At 36.9% G+C, this 17,860-nt stretch overlaps 1 protein-coding gene across 1 annotated transcript; it reads right to left on the minus strand.

Moving 5' to 3' along the window:
* Positions 1-3,556: 3,556 nt before the first annotated feature.
* Positions 3,557-5,633, minus strand: LOC110912964 (E3 ubiquitin-protein ligase ATL6). Its single transcript, XM_022157806.2, has 2 exons — positions 5,105-5,633; positions 3,557-4,585 (listed from the first exon to the last, which is right to left on the minus strand). Exons 1-2 carry the CDS (start codon positions 5,506-5,508, stop codon positions 3,871-3,873), a joined length of 1,119 nt encoding a protein of 372 aa, XP_022013498.1. The 5' UTR covers positions 5,509-5,633; the 3' UTR covers positions 3,557-3,870.
* Between the last annotated feature and the right edge of the window lie 12,227 nt (positions 5,634-17,860).

The following is a 17,860-nucleotide window of genomic DNA, read 5'->3' on the forward strand; positions in this document are numbered from 1 at the left end:
CGGAATCTATAACTTATTTCATAACTTAATCTTAATACGGAAACAATAAAGTATAAGCTCAATTTTGAGCAGCACTCGGACAATCGTCGGATAGTTATAATCGATCGGATGTTGAATCGTAATAGCGATCGAGTTATTACCCTGATTGCGGCAGCGATTCGAGATCGGTGTGTGTTGTTGGACTGTTTCGACGATATCTCAGCCTACAGAGAGAGTTTTCTCGTCGTTCAAGTGCCCAATTTCAAGTCCCAGACTCCTCTATTTATACCCGAAATTTGACCCTGTCGCGTAGCGCGAGGGGTACCCCCTATGGCCGTGGCGCTACACGAGGGGTAACCTATTTTCTATAGGTAGCCACGTCCCTAACTAGGCTTGCTGAGTCGACGATTCGGCCAATAGCATTTAGACAACGTTTTTATGAAGATAATCGTCAACTAGGTTTTACCCCCCCTGAGTTTTAGGGACCCTGATCCTGATTCTGATGATTCTGAAAATTTTAGGGTTGGTGCAGAATTACTTGGGTGTCTTAATTAGGGTTTTCTAGTGGTTAATGATTTTAAATTTAGGGGCATTACAACAAGTCTTGACAAAACCATTTAACACAACAGTTGTACATGGAGTTAAAAAAGCAAAATTACAAAAATTAATTGAAGATGAATGTTTGTGCACCTATGAGTTAAACTTGGAATACTGGTTTTTAAAAGTTAGTTATACCTATTAAAGATCGAACGTATAAAAAATACATAAATAAAAAATGACCCATCTGAAAAACCATGCTAAAGAAACACCAGTTTAAATTCGTAGGAGATAGAACCTTAAGTTGATATCTCAATCGGGGGTTATTTTCTATTTCTCTTCTTGATTTGGAAAAGCTGGGATCTTCATGAATAATCCGCAAAACATAAATATCGTTAGCTCGTTAAGAGGAGAAGGAGGTTCTTCTCTTAACCAGGCTTCAGCGTGAGGACAAATAACTGTTCTTTCTAGAGAGAGAAATGAAAACAATGTGTGCACGCTTAGAGAGAGAGGGTAGAAGCTAGAATCCTCAAACCTTTGATAGAGGTGGTATTTATAGCTAAAGGATTTTAGAAGGAAATGGGTTGATAGACTCATGGGCCAGACATCGCTTTCAAGAGAATATCCATTCGGTCCCTTCTGGCACGACATGTAGTGTGCGCAGAAGTGGGGGTACGGTTGCACGCCGTGATTGGCTACACGTCACTTTCTAAATGTATTTGTTGTCTCGTCTGTCATCAGTCATTGCTGGAGATCATGGACCAGTGAAATGACGTGTGCTGATTGGCTACACGTCACTGTCCTTTGTACAGTTTGTCCCCTACACAATTGACCATTGTGGGGATCCCTTACGGAGAGAGTCTGGCGCATACTGATTGGTTGCAGGCTACCGGCACTTGTACTTTTATGAGTTGGCATGGTCGTTCGCCCGCAGGAGTAGCCCGTGAGGGAACTTTGGGGCCAGCTAAGTGTTTTTAGACTTAAGTATGGATAAAGTCTTGCGCGCGCCTTGGCTGGGTCGTGGCTTGTGTGACATTTGAGATCATACCCCTTCACATTCGACATGTCTAACACATCAAAGGAGGCGAGCCGATGAATACAAAATTATATATATGTGTGTGTTTTGTGAGTTCATTCAGTTGTTTAAAATTTTTATTAACGGTCCATATTAAAAAAAATTATACGTATGTGTGTTGATTTGTTCAGTATATGGATAATTTTATGTATTCGATTACTATTGTTTATTTGGTTTCAGTTTCACCTGGTCAAGATTGAAGTTAGACGAGAAACATAACATTTTTAATGATCCTAACTTGACCTTCGAACAAGTCATAGTCAAGAAGGGTGATAAGGTAACACAAATGCTTTTAAAAAGCAAAATATTCATTCTATCATTACATCATTTGATTGTTTTTAAATCAGAATCGTTATAAATGTTTTAAAATATATTTGCATCGGATTATTTTTCAATATGATAATTTGGTAACGGTGACATAATGATAACTCCCAATTTTTTTATAACTTGCAGATCCCTAAAAACCATATTTTTATTTATTAAAAAAAGTATCTAGCTAAAAACGGTACTCAATCAAGTTTGATAGTTATCTTCAGTATTTGAATTCTTCTTCTTAATTTCTTTCGGTTTATTTAAACAACAATCAATTCAAAGTCAATACAAAAAGCTCATGGTTTTAATCCATAGTTCGTCTCTTTCGAGTTATTGAATTATAAGATGAATATTCTTCTAATACCCATTAAATAATTTTCTTTTTACATATCTATGGTTATATTTTTTTTAATTTGTTTTGTGTTGTTTGTTTTGATTTAGCATATATGCATGTTTTAATAAAAACACGAACCTATTGTTATTTTATTTGTTTAGATACATTTATGAAATGGGTGTTTTGCTGTTGTTAAAAAGTATACACGGAGGAGTTTAGTGGAAACTGGGGGGTGTAACTGTCCTCCGAATGTTTCGATTAAAAGTGTAAAATTTTCGATTTTTCGTTCGAAAATTTTCAAATTACAAAGGATCCCCTAAGATATTTTGTCTAAATATTTATACAATATATAAACTGGGTCCCATGACTTTCCGTCCCTCCCCCTCTCTCACAGAACTTTTAGTCAAGATCCGCCAGTAAGTATACATTCCAACACACTTCTCTTTATAGATATGCAAACCAGCATTGCTAACAATCTAGAAGCTATGGAAGAAACAAATGATTCTCTTGATCACTCTCCACAAGGTTTTCTTTATAGTTATTTAAGTTGGAAAAAAAATGAATCTCTTCAACTTGCATCCATTTAATTTTACATCACAATCTACTAGAAGCTTTGGAAGCTTATAGATTGGAGGCTTGAGGGCTACTTTTGTTTCTAGCACTCAATCCTTAATCCTTATCTTGCTTTTATGTGGACTTGTCAAACAAAGAAGTTAATATGGTTTCTAGCATTCCAATTCACCCAAACATGTTTAATGATTTCAATCCCTATAGCTAGTGCACTCGGGGGCAAACCTATGTGTCTTGGTGGATAGATGAGCGCACCCCTTGGCAAAAAGAATTTAGTGTGTTTGTTAGGAAAAAAAAACTCGAACGCACCCTTAAAATTATGGTTGAACCCCTCATCCGTACCACCAGCAAATAATTCTTAGGTTCATCACTGAGTACACTTCACATACCATTCCTTTGAACATGGTTAGTACTTGGTGACTCCACAATTTACTTAGTCTGGAGTCTAAAATTTAACCAATTATCTAATAATAATGTAATCAAATATTAATTATTTAACCCATCCCTTTGCGATACTACCAACCATCATAATTATAGATTATAATAACAACTTTGAAAGATTACACAGAAATTTGACAAAAGTATAAATAATAATATGTTGCTAGAATTATTATCCTGTCCAGTATAATATTATAATGGTCAATTAATAGACTTGTTCAATATTAAGTATAATCTAATCTAATCCATACATAATTTTATAATAAGAAAATAACAACACAAGTTATATATTTTATAATTTATATCATAACTTTAAAAAAGATGATCAAAACATTGTCATTTATAAGTAACTAAAATACAGCTTGTTACACAACATTTTTGTTTTTTTCCAACGGCAACTTGTTACATAACATTATTCCTACAAATATGTACAAATTTAACTCAAAATTTTCAAAAAAATAAAATAAAATAAAATAAATTTTTAAATTTTAATTAATATTCATCCACGCGAGTCCCACAAGGTGTGTCACCTTCGGTACCTCCGGCCAGAATTCTCAACTCTTCTGCGGGCCCCATCCTTCGTCATCAACAACTATCATGACGTCATAAACCGGCAAAATAACTGTCAAACCGGCGGCCGACCAAAAACCTCGTCACTTTTCGGTCCAATGTTATTAAGCGGAACCTTGTCGGATGTCGTTGATGTCGACGCGCCACCGTTAGCTGACGCGCCCTTTTGAGACCGTACAGAAAACGCACGTGACAAGAACGAAGGAGCACGTGAGAAAACCGACCGGTCTATACTCCCCATTCGCCTGTATGAACCGGAACCGGTTGAACCGGTTCTGTAACCTTTTCTCCCACTTCCTTCACCGGGCAATCGAACCGTGCTTCCGGTCCGGTTCAGTAACGCCTTATCAATGACTTGTTTTCTCACATCTTCCGGTAACCGTAACGTGAACCGCTCGGTGTCTTCACCAACTTGAACTAGTGAATGACCGGTTGAGTGTGATCTGAATTTCTCGAAAAGGGCCGGTCCTCGTACGGATTTGGACCGTGGGGGGCGGTATGGGTTGGCGCTTTTGACCCGGTTCAGGACTGGGTTCGTCGGGTCAGGGATTGTGTCCCCGACCCGAATTGAGACGTCAGTGTTTTGTTCTGACACTAACGTCAGCTCGTTATTATTCTCGTCGGGTAGTGGTTCTGAGTCGTTGGTACCGTGAGTTGACTCGCCAGGTTTGGGAACGAGGTTGGATCGGCAGACTGGGCATGTAACGTGATGCTCAAGCCAGGCGTCGATGCATTCGGCGTGGAAAACGTGATCGCATTTTGGGATTAACCTGTTGATACGATATTTGTTAATTGTATCGTTATACTTTGTATTAAAAAAACAATTCGTTTTAGGCGCGCAGTTTTTCCATCTACCAGGATAGAGAAAAGAGGCCCCCACCTATGCTATATATGTGAGATTAAACTCGAATATAGGTATTTGGGTTATTTGAATCGAACTCGAATAACCCAAAAAATCGAATTGAACTGAATTTGAATAATGAATTGAGTTCTTGTTCGAACTTAATTTTGCAAATTTTACCTATATGGGTCGAATCGGGATTCATTAAAAAAAATTAGTGTCCAATAACCCGAAATTCGAATCAAACTGAATCTGAATAACGAATTCACATTCAGTCTATTCAAATCGGGTTCTTATCCGAACCAAATTTCAAATTCTGTTCATTTTTTCACAAATTTTGCAAATTCAAATCAAATTCAAATTCAAATTCAGTTTTAAAAACTTCAAATCCAAACAACCCGAAACCCGATTCAATAAACACCCCTAAACCAACAACCAACTAACTAACCTGATCGTTTCTTCATCCTCAAATTCATTTAAACAAACCGCGCACTCCAGCGCTCCTTTCCCGATCTTCAACCCCTTCACCGTCGAATACGCAAACGTCGGGAACGTCTCAAGCACTCCCGCATCAAGCCCACGGCTCGCAGCAGCCAACCTGGCAGCACGCCTCATCGAAAGGCCTCCACGGGCACTCGGGCCACCGTCCTCGGAACACCTACGGATATAAATAGAGAAAAAGCCCATACAAAACAAAGCAGCCACAAGTACCACAATAATAATCGCCATTGAAGGACTAAATCTAGCATACTGATAGTCATCCGGTGGTGGTGCAGATTGAGCTTCCACATAGTAGATTGAAGATAATAATAATAACGGAAAAACCGTTAATATGTTTTTGATGAAATACATGGTTTGAGAAAAATTGGGGTGGCGTGAAAAACAGAGAATATTGTGTGTGTTTATACTAGAATTGTAGGTGTTGGGTTAGACTTTTGTTACAAGTTTTGTTAGGCTTTAAATCGGTTCCTTTGTTTTGATCTTGTTTTCTACGTGGAGAGTTGTTGTATATGTTACTTTTAATTAATTTAATTAATGAGAGGGAATATATGTGCCACATTTTATTATTTTATTGGTTTTAGAGTTTTAAGCTTTTGTTTGTCAACTTTCACTCGATTATTTTGAATTTTACTTCCATGTGGATTTATTGTAGATATTGTGTTTTGTTCTCAGTGGCGGACCCAGGAATTTTTCTATCGGGGTGCGGAACATTTTTAAAAATTTTAGGCCTCTAGGTATGTGAGTAAAAAAAAGGTTCGTATCGAGTCGGGTCGGGTCATGTAAAACAAACGAACATCAAACTAAATTTATATAATAATAAAAAACATGTAAACTTTGTTACAAACATAATTAAAATGTCGACGCCCTACGGGTTTTTATTTTTTGAAATCTATCCAAAACATCATTTAAAACTAATTTTTTAAACAATTCTTTCTCTATATAACATAAGTTCATCGCTCCATAACATAATGTTTCAATTTTAATTTTCAACTATTCAAGCCTAGAAATCATAACGTTAGTTGTAATCACCCTAAAAATATATAAACAACATAATCACCCTAAAAATCATCTAAACAACCATAAACAACGTCAAAACACATAAAATTTCAAACCTATTTAACAACTTTATTACCTTTTTTTCTCTAATAATATCAACCAAAATCATCAAAATAACAAAGAAACTTACCCGTGTTCGGATTCCGGTTTGATTTGGTGTCAAACGACGGTGGTATGGTGGCTAATTACGGTGGTCGCCGGCTGCTGGACTGTTGTCGTTGGGTGATGTTGTTCGTTGGCAGTGCAGGGACGCAAGAGAGGGAGAGAGCGGGAGAGAATTTCTAAAGGTTTTGGGCTTTAATTATTTTATTATAGTTTGAAATATTGTTGGGTTTGGTTAATGGGCTAAGACTTACTGGGCTAGCTAGTTAGGAATTATGAATGGGTAAATGTATGGGTATTTGGGTTTAGTTAGTTAGGTATTGAAAGTTATATAATTTAGGTAGTATTTTTTTTAAATAAGAGTTTATTAAAAAAAATAAAATATAAATTGATAAAACTTTTTACCTAAGGGGTGCGAACGAAAAATTTCAAGGGTGCGGTCGAAAAATTCCAAGGGGTGCGGACGAAAAATTCCAAGGGGTGCGAACGGGATTTTCGACGGAATTTAACACTAAATTTTTTTTTTCCCGGGGGTGCACCCGCCCACCTTGGAGTGAGCTTGGGTCCGCCCCTGTTTGTTCTTCTAGATTGTATGTTGCACATGTGTGCGTTAATAATATGTTTGTGAATGTGAATTTGTTGAAAAGAAATTTATGTTTAGATTTCGTGCTAAGTTATATATATATATATATATGCACATGTGTATGGTAATAAAAATGTACTTTTGCCTTTTTATCTACGTAAATAAACTGTTCTTTTTTTCTCTCTTTCTTTTTTTTTTTTTGTTTTTTTTTTTTGTTTGCAATTTTGCCTTTTTTACATATTATTAGTTGCATAAAGAATAAGTTGAGGCCAAGTTGGCCTACTAGCGGTCCAGATGAGCTAAACCAAACCCAAGCTCGATCAAGTTCAAGTTTGAGCTTGGTTAATTTATGGGAGCTCGAGCTTGCCATGTTTCAAGCTTCGTTTTTAAAGTTCCAGCTCAACTCGTTGATAGTTTTTCAAACTTAAGCTTGGCTTGAACTATACTCATTTATTTTTGTTAATGAATTTATATTAATTATAATTATAAGAGTAAACTGCAATTTTACCCCCTGAGGTTAGGGGTCATTGGCATGTCTACCCCTCCCCCCAAGGAAATAATTGCAATTTTACCCCCCACTGTTTGGGGTTATGTCGCACTTTTACCCCCCGGACCAAGTTTCCGTTATTGTTACCGTTAGTTTGTAGTGAAAAGTCCAAAACTACCCTTCATCTTCCCCATTAATAGGTTGTATCCTCATCCTGCCCTAAATCGCTAACGTTCTGCCCTCAATCCCTCAATCACTGCCATCAATCCCTCAATTCACTGTCCTCAATTCTTTGCCCTCTAATCAGTGCCCTGAACATGTCTTCATCTTCGTCATCTGTGCTTCGATTGAAGGGCAAAACTCAACATTCAGACATCATATGTTCATGTGGTGCGAAAACAGTGAGATGAAACAATCAGAATCGACAGCTAATCCTGGTCGTTGGTATATTCGATGTGTAAGTTTCTTCTGTTTTATGCTTATTGAATCTTAACTTTGTTGGAAAGTCTTGCTTATGATGTCCGATAATAGGTTGGAGGATGTGGATTCCTAAGATGGGCTGACAAAGGTGAAGAACAGGGATGTCCGGTTTGGGGAGAGGTAATGCCTGGTTTAATTGATGAGTTGGCTAAGTGCAAAGAACAGTTGGGTCGGTACAAGAATGGAGATGTGTTGAAACTGAAGATGTACTTTGTGATTACTTGGGTGTTCATTGTTCTACTGTTTTTGGTTAAGTAGTTTAATGTGGACAAGAGTCTGAATTGATGTACTTTAAGAGATGATTGTTCTACTGTTTTCGGTTAATTATACTTTGTGATGCAATGGTCTTGTTCAAGTTCTTCTTATATGTTTGTTTGGTAGACTGGTTGTAATTCTGTAGGTAAGGATGTTGACAATGAGAAAGATGTTGGTAAGGATGAAGACGTCGTTGCAGCCGAAGAACCAGACAGTTATGTCTACTTTGAGGATCAAGAGTCTGAGATACTCAGACCTTACATGGAGCAAGAAACTGATTATGAAAAGATATTCGGAGATCCGACAAAGGATTATGACCCTGAAGTGCTGGAACATGCATGGGATTACACATATTGGGATGAAGATGATGATTGGTACTTTGACCCATATGAAGGGGAGCATGGTTCTGATTCGGATTGGTCTTGTTTGGATGATTGTCACTGGAAATAGGCTAGATTTTGTTTGGTTTTAAGTTTGTATGTTGGACCTCTTATTTGTACTAAATGTTGCAATGTAATGTAATCGATTCACTTTCTGCCTCTTATTTGTACTAAAGCAGCCAAACATAAAGATTTGTAAACCAACATGCAGCCATATTTGTATAGAACCCAAAATACAAACTTAACAAACCATACATAAAGGTACAAACCAAAGTTGACAAACCTAACATTGTCTTGAACAAACCATACATAAAGGTAGAAACCTAAGATTGTCTTGAACAAACCAAACATAAAGGTACAAACCAAACATTGTCTTGAACGAACTTGACAAACAAACAAACATAGTCCAAACTTACAAACCATCCATCACTCATCAAGATTGTAAACTGGTGCACCTTGAGTGGCAGTGTGTGATTCCTGTGAAGCAATGGATTGTTCAGCCCCTTGTCCTTTGCAGCTCCTGACATTGTGACCCATATTCCCACATTTACCACACTTGATGCTACTACCCGTTCTGGTCATTTTACCTCCTTTGTCGAACTCCTGCTCAAGCTCTTTTTCACCATATGCCTTCTTTCTTTTCTTCTTTGGCCTTCCAACTTGTGTATGATGCTTTGGTGGGATGAGTGTTGTTGGACACTCTGAAGGCGTCCACATCTCCGGGCCGTTGATTGGCTCTATGACATTGTAATAAACTTTCTTCCATGTTGACAGCTGTCACACCCAAACTGATGGCGGAATCATCGGGGCATGGCACTGAGCGAAACAGATTGTTCAGAAGTTTCCATAACAACTATTTATATAATCCAGTTAAAGATACGTCCCATACCGTATCCCGAATAAACATACATGTCATTACAGATAATCATCCAAACAAGAAATTCTGTTCCGACAACTCAGATTCAAATATTATTACAGACAATTGTTTATTGTTTCTAGACCTCCCTAGCCTCGATTTCATCACCGAGCACCTAAGCATCCTAGCAACTTAAGCACCTGTCACATACGTTAAAATAAAGTCAATACATGAAATGTAAAGGTGATCATACAAGTTTGATAATAGCATATAGAGTTCGAATAGTTTACGCATAACCAGCACGTACACAGAGGAAAACGAAGCATGTTAATTATCGACATGGACCTATCGATACCAATGACTGCGGGTTGACCGTCCGAGACGGTTCACAATACATGATTACCACCGTAATCCATGCAAGTAATTGTCCTTAACAACCCCCGTGTGAACGGGTGCTGAGTCCAAACTATAGTACTACGTCGTTAAGGCAGGTAGACATCATTCCACGTGTAACCACAATCAACAAGCATTCATTAAGTCACGTAATACATGCATATTGGTTAGCGTTCAAATAGTTTGAGTAGTGTGATGGTTTGTGTTTTGATATAAGCAACGTATGTAACACCCAAAAGTGCTAATAGCAAAAAGGGATCGAGTATACTCACGGTGATTGATTATGGATTGAAGGGAGCGCTGAGAGTAAGATTAGCCTGGATAAGTTCGATAGCACAACAATGAGTAACGTGGAAATGTCAGACAAGTGTGAATGGATCGGATAGGCTGGTCGATCGAACGGTAGGTTCGATCGAACAGGCTGTTCGATCGGCTGGTAGGTCCGTTTGGACAGTCTTGTTCGATCGGCCGGTAGGCTCGATCGGCTGGGCCATTCGAGTGGATTGTTTCTTCCTCTGGTGTGTTTGTGTTTGAGGATTTGAACTTTTGAAGTTTTGGTTGCAGCATTTGAGAATACTGAAGTGTCCTTACCTTTCAGGTCGATCCATCGAACGGTCTGTTCGATCGGCCGGCTTAACCGATCGGCTGGGAACCTTCGAAGTGATTCTCAGCAGGATGTCGCTCGATCGAACAGGCTGTTCGATCGGGTGGCATTCCTTACTACGAACGAGTTGTAAAATCATTCAAGTGTTGAAGAGTAGTATCTCATGATCCGAAGAGTAATGTTCACCAAACGTAGTTCGATTCGAACATCCCTTCCTCGATACTATGCTTCATGAAATTTGAAAGTGTGGGACCATGTGCTAGCCGATCGGCTGGCCCGGTCGATCGGCTGGTATGTCCGATCGGCTGGGCTGTTTGAACAGCCTAGCCGTTCGGCCAGCATTCCCGACCTGGTCGGCCTTTCGTCTAACACTTGGCTGTTTGATTATTTGTCATTCTTTTAAGGTAACTTGACAACGAGTTGAACTATGACACCCTCCGTTCCTACTCGTTTCTTTGGCTCGGACAGGAATCACCCAAGTCCGGCTGGTGAACGGTTCGGAACGTTGGTTTAGAGTTTAACCCGAAATCGGTGAACCTTGTTCATAGAACCCGAATCTTGAACCTCTTAACTGTTAGGACGATTAGTTAGCCGGTTCAAGCTTCGTTTCTACCGGTTTTAAGGTTTCGAGTGTAAAAGGTTGAATAAAGTTGGAAATCTTTCATAAAAATGTTAAGATTTGTAAGAATCTTAGTTTGTTTATGTGGAAATCGGTCAGATCTAAGCTATTCACGGTTGAATGAGACCAAAACATGATGTTCTTCAAGAACACCATGATGACATCACCCAAGAACACTTAGATCTTGGTGATTTCACGGTTAGAATCCAAGTTTTGAAAGATAGAAAGGTGTAGAATCATGCAATGATCAAAAACGTACAAGAATTAGAGTGAAAACTTACCGGGATTGAGAGAAATCTGAGAAAAGGTGAAGAAGAAGGCTGGTTCGGTCAGAGCTTTCCAAAAATAGAAAGTGTGACAATGACAGACCTATTTATAGGCTCCAAAAGAGGAAAGTGGCAGCCGATTGGCCAGGAGCTCCGATTGAATGGGCTGCTCGATCGGCTAGGAAGATGCTAGCCGATCGGCTGGCCTGTTCGATCAGGGTGTCTCCTGTTCGATCCGCGACCCACTTTTGAGTATTTCGCGACGATTTTCGATGGTTTGATTTCAATGGACGATGATACGAATACGATAGAGTTCCTAGTCAAATTACTTTCAGTCCTAACCACTATATCTAACACACAATCTTGTATAAGCCACGTTTCGATGTCGTTTTCGATTGAGTTCGATTGCTTTTCGAGTTTCGATTCGATTTTCGATTGGTTCGCTTGAATACCACACAAAACATAAAGTAAACACGCACAAGTAACACATAAGGCACACACACACGTATAACAATACCAGAGTTCGAGTCTCGAGTTTGATTGATGGATCGATTAACTTGATTACTGATTGATTAACTTTATCGCATTGTTACTTCCTACTATTCACAGTCGTAAATCGGTCGCATTGATTAAACATTCGATTACTTCGATTCTTTCTGATTACAACACTTACTCCACAGAATACAATTAAAATATAATATAGACTATATATATAGTCAAAGAAAGCCAAAGTTGACTTGGACTTTGACTTTGACTTTGACATTCGAAAACAAGGGGTGTTACAACAGCCAATACACTTCATCCACCCACTCTTCTGGTATGCCAGCATCAATGCTATTCCTTGACATATCCCATATGGCTGCAACTGCATGTTTGCAAGGCATCCCTGTCAAATCCCACTTCCTGCATGCACATGTTTTATTTTTAACATTCACAACACACTGTGATCTCGGACCTGTGACTTGATACTTGTCCGAATCAACCATTAAAACAGACATTTCAGCAGCCTGTTTCTTGATCTCATCGAAGACCTCAGTGGCATGAGGAGTGAGTGGCCCCATACACTTTGCTTGTAATTTCTTGACATTCATTATTCTCTTGGTCATGTACTCCCGAATGAATTCTAGGCATGTGATAATCGGCTTGTCCCTTGCTCCTACGATTTGTCTGTTAAAAACCTCACATATGTTGTTCAGCAACATATCACATTTAGCTCTTCCAGAAAAATATGCTCTTGACCAAGCGGTGAATGGGATCTCATTCAACCAGTCATACATAGCTCGTTCTGTTGTCTTAATTTCTTCCATACCTTTGTTAAAGTATGGAATAGATGTCTTCCTTCCGGCTGACCAAAGCAAATTCTTGTAAAGATCTCCACACCACTTGGATTTCATGTTCTCATGAATGTGCCTCAAACAAAATCTGTGCTCAGCATTAGGAAAAACAGCTAGCATAACAGGAATCAGACCCTGTGATACAAAATGCAATTAATGACAATATTTTGCTACAAAAGTTTTTTGCATTGTTTTAATTAAGACAATATGACCTTAACAACTTATTACCTTTTGTCTGTCACTGATGAAGGTGAAACAAGAGTTAACCGTACACCCTAGGTCATCTCTCAACAGTTGCAAAAACCATTTCCAGGTTTGTGTTGTTTCTGCCTCAACAAGGGCATAACAAACTGGATATATGCTATTGTTCCCATCAATACCAACAGCACTCAAGATCTGTCCAGGAAATGGACCTTTCATGAAACAACCATCCACACCCAGCAATGGTCTTCCAATCATCTTAAATCCTCTCATCATAGAGGCAAAATAAAAATAAACCCTCCGAAACTGCTTTGTAGGACTAGCTGAGTTCCCACATGGCTCCACATCAATTTTAATTGTACTACCTGGGTTGGCTTTTAGAAGTTCATCACAGTATGACCTTAGCAGACCATACTGTTCTTGGTAATCACCATAGATCTTCGTAGTTGCTATCCTTTTGGCTTTGAAGACCTTATGTAGTGATATTTCAAGTTGACGCTTCCGAAACAGTTGACTTTGGATTGCTTGAATTGGCATGCCTGGATTGCTTTCAATCATAGGTTGGATCTCTCTGGCAATCGAACTCATTGTATACAAAGAAACGGCCCTTGTTGTCAAACAATTGTGTTGATTATGAATGGTCTTCACACACCACTTATCCTTGTCTGTGTTCCTTGAGATGTGAACTGCCCAAGGACATGTGGGCTTGGTATGCCTTTTAAGGTGCTTGTATTTTTGCCCTACTTTGGTGCATTTACTATTTTGCCCCTCTTCTCCCTTTCTTTTTACAGGACCAAGTAGTGGTGGATTGCTTCCAAAACATACTACCCTATACCTTAACAATTCATTTTCTAGAATAAATACATCCCTCCTTGCCTTAAGAGCATAATCTTTCACCATCTGATTCATCTTTTTCTTGTCATCAATAAGCTGACCAATATAGAATGGCAGATCATTTGGACCTTTTGAAGCACTCTTGTTTCTCCTCCTTATCTTCCTGGCAACCTTATCTCTAAGGGTTGAATTTCCATCCGATCCACTTTCAAAATCCTCCAGGTCTACAGGCACATGACCTTCTTCGCTTCTGTCGTCATCATGATCCCCATCACTTGAACCATCCAGCTCTTCCCTAGTAAAATCAACATTAGCCCTGAACCTCTGCATATCCACCTCTATTTCATAAACCAAATTATCTTCCTCAACATACTCATAATCAGGATCACTTCCTTCACTCTCTTCTTCATCTTCATTCATACTATGATTCTGATTATTTATTGTAAATGATGCTGGAACAATTGCTTTACATGCACCTACAGGACCTTCACTTGTATTTTCCAATATTGTTGACATCCCATGTTCAACATACATGTCTATCATGTTGGCTCCTTGACGCACATTAGCAAAGACCCCTAGTAAGTCAACATCACATTTTAATGTCCTAAGACCAAAATCCAGCGAACAGTACGGTTCCTTGTAATGAATGCAGAAAAACAAACCATCATTGTATCCTAATTTCTTAACCATCTCCTCTAAAACATCAGTATTCAACACTCTACAATCTACATGATCAATGTAGTTCATCTTCCCAACAAGGTATCTCCTATTTGGGTTTTCTACAAAACTACCTCCATGGTGAATTTTAATGGTAAATTGAGATGGGGTTTCTCCTGTAAACGCAAATCAACAACAAATTAACACAGAAAAAAGTTAAACTTTTACCTAATTCAGACCCCTTTGAGCTTGCATGTCACTTACGGTACATTTCACCCGGTTCGAAATACTGATCTTCAGCTCGTATCTTCCACAATCGAAGATCCATGCTCGTAACAGACTTCTAATCTGCTGTAATTGTTGAAGAATGCCTGATCGCCGGTGCAGAGGTCTTCAATTTCGATTTAGGTTTACTTCAGGGTTTCAAAGTGATGATTTGGTGATTAAATGAGGTTGCAGGTCAACACTAAAGAGAAATTACCTAATTGCCCTTTGACCATTAACAGAAGTCGCTAACATCTAACGGAAACTTGGTCCGGGGGGTAAAAGAGCGACATAACCCCAAACAATGGGGGGGTAAAATTGCAATTATTTCCTTAGGGGAGGTAGACATGCCAATGACTCCTAACCTCAAGGGGTAAAATTGCAGTTTACTCTAATTATAATTATTAGTTTTTATAAATTTATGTATAATCTATATATATACACACACACATACGGAAAGGATAAGAAGAAAATCTTGTTGAGTTCAAAAAACTATGAAAACCTCATTTCCACCATCCATCCAACTAATCTATGCTTGAGATTGTTTAGGTACAAAAAACTGTTTTTCAAAAACTGTAACATGTCTAACAAAAAGGTGTAACAGATTGTACACCTTCTCTCTCCTGTCTGACACAAAGTGTAACATGTCTGTAATTTTTACACAAAAACTTACTACAAAAATGTAATATATTATTTACGTGTGCCCTAAATTAAAAACTTTGTAAATTCTAAGTTCTAAAAAAATACGTTTTATCTTTAATATAAGCACCGTATTGCTATACATATATAAAGAAAAAAAAAATACGTTTCAATCGGATGTTTTAGTCCATCGTGTTTTCTCTATGTTGTTTTAATTGTATAGTGATTCAAGGCGTTGTGTTTTACAGTAAAACAACATGAACGTATATAAGACACCATAACATTGCAAATACCATTTACATTAAATTTTGTTTTTTATTGTGTTTTATTTTACAAGACACCATAATCTTTTTTGAATTCCTAAAATAAAACACCATTGAAAAATACAGTAAAACAACATAAACGTATATAAGACACCATAACATTGCAAATACCATTTACATTCAATCTTTTAGTCTTGTTTTCTATGATATTTTATTTTAGGAATTCAAAACAGATTATGGTGTCTTGTAAAATAAAACACCATAGAAAACAAAATTGAATATAAATGGTATTTGCAATGTTATGATGTCTTATATACGTTCATGGTGTTTTTCTGTAAAACACAACACCTTGAATCACTATACAATTAAAATAACATAGACAAAACACCATGTACTAAAACATACGATCGAAACGTAAATTTTTTTCTCAGTATAAGTATAGCAATATGGTACTCACATTAAATATTAAAAAACACTCGTTATTATGGTGTAATTTTTTTGAAAAAAAAAATTACGTATAAAAAGTTATTGACGTTTAAAAAAGACGGGGGGAACTTGCATGTGCATTGCATGTGGGTTTTTGAATTTAAAAATCTTAAATTTACCTTTATACCCTTAGTATAGAAAATTAATTATTTTAATGGTAAATACTATTTACAATATCGTCATTATAATCTCAACCATTGGATTATAGATCAAATGGTGTAGATTCCTTCCTACACTTCTTACAAAACACACTCTTTTTACAATAACTCTACCCTATATATATATATATATATATATATATATATATATATAAGGTTCATTTGAGAAGAAAAATTAATTGAGAATAAAAAGAACAAAGGGTAATTTTGTAAAACATTAAATGGTTTTTCACTTATCTCATTTATTATCATTTTTGATTAATTAATTAGTCATAAAGACTATTATCCTCCACACTAACTTTTTTTTGCCTACACACATCAAAAGTTATCCTACATATTTCGAAATTCATCCTACACGTTGAAATTTATACTACATAACTCGTAATTTGTCCTACACAACTCGTAATTTATCCTACACTTTAAATTATTTTATTTTATTTTTTTGAAAAAATATATATTTTGAAGATAAGTTACAAAAAAAAAATTAATGTATTAGCTATTAAAGAGGAAGACTACAAATTAATGATATATGTAGATTTACCAATGTACCCTTGTAGTAACATTAAATAGTTATATTAAATGAAGTAAAATAAAGCATTCTTATTGGTTGAAATTTGTTCTTTTTTCTTCTTACAAAAAATTTCTTCTCATTTGAACTCCCCACTATATATATATATATATAGTGAAATATATATAGTGAAAGTGTATTGTACAATTTTGCTTAACGTACGTTGCGTACGCTATGAAAATATAACATGTGTGATTATATTCATGCATGATTACGGGTTTCAACATGCGTGATTATGGTTTTCAACATGCGTGATTAGGGTTTTTGAGTTTTATAGCGTGCGTAATTTCATCTCGTACACATCTTACGTTAAGGTATATTGTACGTTAACCAACCCCTATATATATGTGTGTGTGTGTGTGTGTGTAGGCCGGTTATTGTACAAATTGCCTTAACGTACGATGCGTACAAGATGCAGTTTCAACATGCGGATAATGGTTCATAACATGCGGTTTCTGTTTTTTTAACATGCGACTTTTTTTTTCAACATGCTATTTTTTCCAACATGCTTTTTTTTCTTTCTAACATGCTATTTTTTTCAACATCCGGCCTTTGATTTTTACAACATGCGGGGTTTCTTTTATGGGGGTTATAACGTGCGGACTTCACATCGCGCACGCTCGTACGTTAATGCAAATTGTACAATACACTTTCACTATATATATATATATGTATATATATATAATTGGATTATTAATCAAAAATATATTTAACATATTAATTAAAAAAATATATAAATAATGAACTCGTTTACGCTCACGAGCCGGCTTGAGCTTGATAAGTGAAGCTCGGCTCATTTCAAACTTTTTCTTTCAAGTCAAATCGTAAGTAGCTCAGCTTGTTTACACTATAAAGCCAATTATTTATATCATTTTTGCGGTATTTAATACACTTTGTCTAATGACTAAAACCTATTTTTGAATTGGGCACTTATCCACACCTCATATAATTAGATAATCACGCTGTATAAATGATATAACTACACAAGGCATCAACACTGTAAAAAAGTATCACTTAAAAAATAATATAGCAGTGTTGTACCAATATTAGAGACAATAAAATGGTTAAGTTGTATAAACTTTTTTTAAAAAGTAGCGAAGTATACATAAGTTATTTGAGTTGTTATAAATATATTTTATGATATAACTATCCAAATACCTAACTCTCACTGGCATTTAAGTTGTATTGAATGATAGCCCGATAAATAGTGGCTTTTGT

This window comes from Helianthus annuus, chromosome 15 (assembly GCF_002127325.2).
Source record: "Helianthus annuus cultivar XRQ/B chromosome 15, HanXRQr2.0-SUNRISE, whole genome shotgun sequence".
Classification (NCBI taxonomy): Eukaryota; Viridiplantae; Streptophyta; class Magnoliopsida; order Asterales; family Asteraceae; genus Helianthus; species Helianthus annuus.

Excerpts from the sequence above, each read along its gene's own strand:
- LOC110912964 (XM_022157806.2), bottom strand. The coding sequence starts at position 5,508 with ATGTATTTCATCAAAAACATATTAACGGTTTTTCCGTTATTATTATTA. Across the intron at positions 4,586-5,104 it reads GAGGATGAAGAAACGATCAG|GTTAATCCCAAAATGCGATC; the intron begins GTTAGTTAGTTG and ends TCGTATCAACAG.